Raw genomic sequence first — 7973 nt, forward strand, 5'->3', positions numbered from 1 at the left:
AAAGCCTGGACAAAAGAGCAGTCAGCCCCAGGCTTACAGGTGAGGAGAGACAACTCAGGGACGCACAAAGCAGCAGGCAGGAAGAGCAGGAGAAAGGGGATTAAAAGCCAGGAAGCCAGAGAGAAGAGCAATCAGCCGAAGGGATTAGGTGAGGAAAGGAAACTCAGGCCCGCCCAAAGCAGCAGGACAGGAAAACAAGAGAAAGGGGATAAAAGCCAGGAAGCCAGACAGAGGAGCAGTCAGACACAGGGACCCAGGTGGGGGTGATACGAGAGGTCTCCAACAGCAAGACAAACTTGTCTTGCCTCATCTACCTAATGGACATGTCCAGTTAGGACCAGGTTCAGCTAATAATAGAAAAACCTGAAATAATAGCGGCTTACACAACATAGAAGTTTATTTCTCTCAAATAACAGTCTTAAACTAGGTAACACAGGCCGGTATGAAAGCTCTGCTCCACCAATTTCTCTGAGACTTGGGTTCCTTCCTGATTTCCATTCCACTCTGCCTAGGATGTGGAGCTCCAGCCAACACAACCACATTCCTAGTAGCAGGAAAGAAAAAGGAAGAGAAGGACACACTCATCTCTCTTTAAAGAAACTTCCCAAAGCACACTAGCACACACAAGTAGAACACATTACCTCTGCTTTGATCCCATTGGCCAGGACTTAGTTACATGGCCATACCTAACTCTTAGGAAGGAGCTCTGTTGGTGGTGTGCCTAAGGCATTTGACTGCTAACCAGAAGGCTGGTGGAAAGCTAGGAAACTCTTAGGAAAGCTACAATGCAGTCTTTATACTAGGCAGTCTAGCAGTATCACTAAGAAAGGAAGAATAGATAGTGGAGGACAAACAGCATTCTCAGCCACACACTTCAAACTCAGCCCATCCCAAATGAACCCATCAGTTTCCAGGATAAACTGCACAATTTTACACCTTTGTAATGTGTCCACCCTACCTTTATCTCTATTCTCAGCAAATTCAATCTCCTCTTAATACACACACCTTACATCTTTTTGTGAAGCTTTCCTTTACCCAACAGCCTCTTCCTTCAGCCCAAACAGATTGTATGTCTGTGGGCTCCCTGGATGTCTAGCAAACATCTCTATCTTTGCATTGCTAATTCTGTACTGTATTTTTTGTTTCACAAGTCTACTCATCCCTCTCCCACTAGATAGTAAAGCTCTTGAGGGCAGAGACAATGCCTTATTTGTCTTATGCACATAGATCTATGACATACCAAGTTTTACAAAATCATCTATTAGTACCTGCTTCCTAGAATTTAGGGCCAGCAGGGCACCAAGAAGTACCTACTATATGTAACATCCAACTTTTTTTTAGAAATATCTTGAGATATGGGCAATGAAATGCCATGTGTAATTTTAAATTGAATTATCAACTATAAAGGAGCTCTGGTGGCATAGTAGTTAAAGCATTTGGCTGCTAATCAAAAGGCTGGCAGTTCAAACCCACCAGCCACTCTGCAGGAGAAAGATAAGGCAGTCTGCTTCGATTTACAGTCTTGGAAACCCTATGGGACAGTTCTACTCTGTCCTAGAGGGCTTCTATGAGTCTGAATCGACTAGATGGCATTGGTTTTGGTTTCTTTGGTTTTATCAACTGTAAGGCAGCTAATTCCCAAAAATGCTTGTATCAACAAGGTTTCTATGATCCAAATGTGACTTTTACCTTGCTAATTAGTCTCCAAGGAGCTCTGGTAGCACAGTGCCGAAGCCATTTGAACCTACCAGCTACCCTGCAGAAGGAAGATGGGGCAATCTACTTTACTTAAAGATTTACTGCCTTGGAAACCCAATGGAAGTTGCTATGAGTCAGAATCGGCTGGATGGCAGTAGGTTTTTTTTTGTTGTTGTTAATTAGTCTCCAGTGGTAACTCAGAGTAGATACTGGGGTTATTGTTGTTGTTATGTCCGCTGAGTCAGACCTGACTCATAGCGACCCCTCCTTGGGTTTCTGAGGCAGTATCACTATGGAAGTAGATTGTCCAACCTTCCCTCTGAGGAGTGGCTGGTGGGTTTGAACCGCCAGCCTTCTGGTTAGCAGTCAAGTGCCTTAGGCACTACACCACCAGAGCTCCTACGATACTGGGATAGTTCTCAAGAATTCTAATCCTACTTCCGTAGTGATACTGCCTCGGAAACCCAAGGAGGGGTCACTATGAGTCTGGGCCGACTTGACGGCACATAACAACAACAACAACAACAACCTTCCTTTTGCCCTGTTCTCTAGCCTGGGTAGTATTCTTGCTGTCTTGCCTGCTGTTCCACTTGGGCATGAAGTCTTAAGACCATCAATCCTAACCACCATGCCACCAACAGCAGTTAAATGTAACTTCAATAATAAAAGACTGTATAGTTACTTATTGTCTTACCATTAGCTCCTGGTGGTTGTAATACATCTCCTGTCAGGTGACACCATCCAACTGGGAAAATATCTCGAGAATCATACTTGCACCAATAATCAAAAGCTCCACTCCAGCCATCAAATGTGATATAAACTTCATCTCCTTTCACATCTCCAATAGTTGCAGGGCAGATCAGGTAAGGGTTTTTTCTGTCTATTGCTTCAAGTTTCATTCCCACTTCAAAATTATTTAGGGCTGGCCTTGGTGGTTCCTACCAAAATGTTAAAAAAGATTTGTTTCATTATTAAGATATGTATACTAAGAACTATTTGCTCAATTGTATTCTCTTACAACCTTTAGTGACCAGAACCTGAACTCCATGTTTAATTAAGAATTAATACAGAAAGAAACAGTTCCTATAGATCTCTCTAAAACTCTGCCCTCCAAACCCACTTTTACTCTGGAGCAGAGCCAAGAATCTGGAAGGAAACAAAACCATCTTGATAGTAATTCATTGAAGAAATAATATTTTTAACTATGTGCCAGAAATTTAGATTCATTGGCGAACAAAATTATCAAAGATCCCTTCTCTCATGGAGTTTCCATTCCACTGCTGGTGGTGGTAGCAGTGGTAAGGTAGGGGGAGCAATTAACAATACAGGTAGGCCATAGTTATGAACGAGATCCATTCCTGGGTACTTGAGTTTTTCAATGGAATTTCTATGTGAGGCGGAGCAAGTGCATATGGTTCTTACTTAGTTTTACTTTAGTGCAAAAAAAAAAAAAGGAGTTCTGGTGGCGCTGTGTTTAAAGCATCAGGCTGCTAACCAAAAGGTCCCAGGTTCAAACCCACCAGCTGCTCCATGGGACAAAGATGAGGCAGTCGGCTTCCCTCAAGATTTATAGCCTTGAAACCCTATGAGGCAGTTCTACCCTGTCCTATGGGTGGCGATGAGTCGGGGTCACTATGAGTTAGAATTGAATCTATGGCAGTGGGTTTGGTTTTTGGGTTTAGTGCAAGAAAAGGCTCGAAGACTTTTCAAAGATTTAATAAAACTACATGCAGCAAATGAAGGTGATTGTGATGAAGAATTTTTTCAAGTAGGGATTGCTACAATTGTTTCAAAATTAGGGAAAATTTACATAAATTACAAGGCATGCAGGAGTTGTGTGTAAATCAGATGTTCATAAGGTAACTCAGGGACTGCCTGTACACTTTAGAAGAGGGAGTCAGATGAACATAATAAATATATAAATAATAAGATCTATTGAAAGGTGATTATAGATCCAAAGTAAAGGAACAATAGCAAGTAATATTCAAAAAGAAACTCAAAGTATAAAATGCAGAAGCAAGACCATGAGTCTGGGGTCATTTATGACAGCCAATCCAGAAACTAATAAAAAAATTCTTTTTTAGTTACAAAAAGCTAAAGCATATAAATGCCAACAGGAATCTTAGAAATCCCAGGTACTATGTTAAAAGCCATCTTTTCTTTCAATCTGCTTTTTATCCTAGTAAATGGAACCATCAGCAACAAAGTCATCTAAGCCAGAAGCCTAGGAAATAGTCCTAGACCAAAGGTTCTAAACCCTCCTGCCCATTAGAATTACTTGGGGCCACACCCCACAGCTACTGATTGTATAGGTCTGGGGTGGGGCCAAGACATCAGCTTGTTTCATTCCCCAGGTGATTCCAACGTGCTTACAAGGCTGAGAACCACTGTTCAAGGCTCATCCTATTCACTTACTGCTGCCCGTGTTCAAACAAAATTTAGTCTGCCAATTCTAGCACCCTAGTCTCGGAACCCAAGGAGGGGTCGCTATGAGTCGGGTTTGACTCGATGGCACATAACAACAACAACAACAACCGTCTCCTAGCCAGAAATTTAAGCCACATTCACAAGAGGATGTGTGGCTAAAAGCACAGAATACCAGAAAGATGTTTAATTATGTTTTACTGACTATGCAAAGGCATACAACTGTGTGGATCATTACAAATTATGGATAACGTTGCAAAGGATGGGAATTCCAGAACACTTAATTATGCTCATGGGAAACCTAAACTTAGACCAAGAGGCAGTCTCAAACAGAACAAGGGGATATTGCATGGTTTAAAATCATTAAAGATGTGCATCAGGGTTGCATCCTTTCACCATAGTTATTCACTCTGCATGCAGCCAGGATTGTGAGGACAGCACAGGACTGGACAGTATTTCGTTCTGTTGGAAATGACTTGATGGCAATAAATAACAGATCTCTACAACAGTAACACTGGTAGTTAACCGTCAATTTTTTATTTTGTGCCAAGCAATGTTTTAAATGTTTTGCACATTAATTCTCACAACTGTGTGAGGTCAGCAATTATTACCACCCCCTTCCATTTTACAGATAGGAAAATTGAGGTACAGTTGCCTAAATATACCCCATTAAGTATCAGAGCTGGATCTTAAACCTAGGACATCTGCCTCAGAGCCAACGCATTGGTCATCTTCAATTCATCCTCTTTAAAGCCCATCCAGTTCTCCTGGCCTCTTTGAAGGCTTTCCTGACCAACTCCTGCCCACAATTAGGCCTACCTCAAACAGAGCTGCTTTCACCTTCATTTGTGAAACCACTATTAAAATGTGTTCACTCCTTTGTGATTTTAAGAGATTCTTAAAAGCAGGTACTATATCTTTTTCACATTGTTTGCAGCACAGTACCCAAGAGCAAGGATTTTTTTTAAATGACTGAAATAAGGAATCACCTCAGGAACAGTAAACAATCTCTCAACTAATTCTTTCACCAAGACCTAATTAGAAAAGTGTATCTTTTCTAATTGGTTCCTTTTAAAAATGCTCCTCAGAACCCATCCTTTTGGACCCTTACAATTACTGAGTTAATTACATGTTCCATGTCAGACTTCTCCAGTAGACTGTGGGTGCCAGGAGGACATGTGGTGTTGCTCAGGCTTCAAACCAGTTTAAACTGGTTCAGTCATGGCCAGCGTAGTAAAACTAGAACAGATCCAAATTTATAAAATTTGAATGATCCGGAACACTAACCAGAATGTGAAAAACTACAGGTGGAAGCCCTGTAATGGGAGACACAGAAAAGGTGTAGTGAGTGCTTTTAGAAGCCTGATGCAAGAGACTGGATTACTGCCAGGACTGAGGAGAGCAACACACATTCAAAGTAGCACAGTGTGGTACTTAAGGTTATGTGTCAACTTGACTGCACCTGGTTTTGAGTGACTGGACAGCTGGATATAGTGATTCCCCATGATATAAGACTAGTAATCATCAACCCCACGGTGTAATCTGCTGTGAGCAGCTGAGTAGCTGCCTTAGGGATGGTGTCTGCTTCCAGTATATAAGAAGCAGCTTTGAGAAAGGTCCCTGACCTCTTTGGCAGGCTTTGATCCTGCATGTACCTGAGTCTTCATTCGGCAGCCTGCCATGTGGTCTGCCAATCTTGGGACAGTTTCTGGACTTGAACCAGTGGCCTGCCATGTTGCTTGATCATCTTGGGACTATGCCATTTTACTTGTCAACCTTGGGCTTGTCAGCCTCAGCATTCAGCAGCTGCTTGAGTTAAGAAGCACCTCCAGCTCCAGTGGGCTGGGATCAAGAGGCACAGCTGAAGCCTAAGGTCGAAGGGCTTCACCCAGCCCCTAGAGCTCGCACTTTGAACACAGACTTCTAGCCTTCTAAACTCTAAGAGAATAAATCCCTCTTTGTTAAAGCTACCCATTTGTGGTATATTTCTTTTAGAATGGCACTGGGGGACCAAAATGCATGGTCAGCTGCCATCTTTGAGGTGGGCACCACTGTTTTCAACCCAGCTGGCCAAGAGATTTGGTTTCTATGCAATGCACCCCGGTTTCTAAGAGGGTAATCAAGTTTCTAGCAGGGCTTCAACCTGTAATTTTCCCTGTACTGGTCAGTGTTCCAGTTCAGCCACATTCTAAACATTCGAGTCCGTTCTGGTGTCGCTTCCTCAGCAATGACTGAACCAGGCTGAGCCAGTTTGAAGTCCAGTTCCAAAAAATAAATGAAAGGGTTTTATCTCAAACCAGCTACCTCCAGATTTAGATAACTGCCAAAATGGTTTCCCCTGCTGTCAATGAAAGGTAATGATGTAACAACAAAAAAAATGTCACTGCCATCAAGTCAAACCCAACTCACAGCGAACCCTTTTTGGGTTTCTGAGGAAGTATCACTATGGAAGTAGATTGCCCACCCTTCCTTCTGAGGAGTGGCTGGTGGGTTTGAACGACCAACCTTCTGGTTAGCAGTCAAATGCCTTAGGTACTATGCTACCAGTGCTCCTTAATGATATAAAGCCACTTCTAAACGTTTTTAAAAAATTAGGTTTGTCCCCTATGAACACTCTCATCATCATCAGTTCCTGAATGACTTCCTGAACACAAAGATACAGTATGTAAAAGCTATAGCTAAAATAAACAAGGGAGAATTTCCTTTTCTTAAAATGAAAATGGTTCTAATCTAGAAGGTAACTATTAAAGAATGCTTTTAAACTCCCTCTTTGCCTACCTGCATAGGGTTCTCCTTAAAGACCATTTCTTCTCATTTTCCACCAATCCTGAAGCCAGTCTCAGGATTATCTGTATTGCCCCTCTTCCTGAAATATTCTTACCCTTACAGCCATTCCTAAGTGTATCTTTAAGTCGAATTTGTACGTAGGGCAGAACAGGTGCATACAGTTCTTATTCAGCCTTACTTTAGTGCAAGAAAAGGTTCAAAGCCTTTTCAATGATTTAAAAGGGAAGGTGATTGTGATGAAGAATTTGTTGTGAGTAGGGCTTGGTACAAGGAGCTCTGGTGGTGCTGTGGTAAGGCATTGAGCTACTGGCTAAGAGATCAGTGGTTCAAACACACCAGCCACTCCGTGGGGGAAAAAGATAAGGCAGTTTGCTTCCCTAAAGATTTACAGACTTGCAAACCCTATGGGGGTCAGTATGACTCACATTTGACTTGATGGCAGTGGGTTTTGGCTTTGTTTGGGGTTGGTTCAATAGTTTCAAAATGAAGGCAAATTTACGTAACATTAAAGGACAAGTACCAGTTGTTCATAAGTCAGACGTTTGTCCGGGAACTGCCTGTGTTCTCGCTGGACTAGCTCATTCATGCTCAAGGCTCCATAGCTACTATTTATGCTGAAAATTCCCAAATCCACATGCCCAAGACAAAGCTTGTTCCTAAATTTTAAACCCTTTACTCTCAACATCCTATAATCATCCCTACTCAAATTTCCTAGATGCACCTCAACACGTCCAAAACTGAATTCAGGAGTTCCGGAAAGATAGCGGACTAGGCAGAAAGACTGCACAGACCCTCTTCAACAAAGAAAAGGGAAACCAATTAACACAAGACACAGAAGATAATCTTGGACCCCTGAGCCTTGAAGGGAAGGATATAGAAGTGGACTAAACCACAACTAGTAAGCCACATTCACAAGAGGATGTGTGGCTAAAAGCACAGAATACCAGAAAGATGTTTAATTATGTTTTACTGACTATGCAAAGGCATACAACTGTGTGGATCATTACAAATTATGGATAACGTTGCAAAGGATGGGAATTCCAGAACACTTAATTATGCTCATG

General features: G+C 42.1%; 1 protein-coding gene across 1 annotated transcript in view; it reads right to left on the reverse strand.

Annotated features, from left to right (window-relative positions):
• SCML2 (Scm polycomb group protein like 2) overlaps window positions 1-7973 on the reverse strand; it is an 83804-nt gene that overhangs the window by 64386 nt on the left and 11445 nt on the right. Inside the window, exon 4 of the mRNA XM_007955914.1 lies at window positions 2393-2636. Coding sequence (XP_007954105.1) covers window positions 2393-2636 — 244 coding nt within the window. The remainder of the gene's footprint in view (window positions 1-2392; window positions 2637-7973) is intronic.

The sequence above is a fragment of the Orycteropus afer genome, unplaced genomic scaffold, assembly GCF_000298275.1.
Source record: "Orycteropus afer afer isolate SDZICR_OR568_19922 unplaced genomic scaffold, OryAfe1.0 scaffold00546, whole genome shotgun sequence".
Lineage (NCBI taxonomy): Eukaryota > Metazoa > Chordata > Mammalia > Tubulidentata > Orycteropodidae > Orycteropus > Orycteropus afer.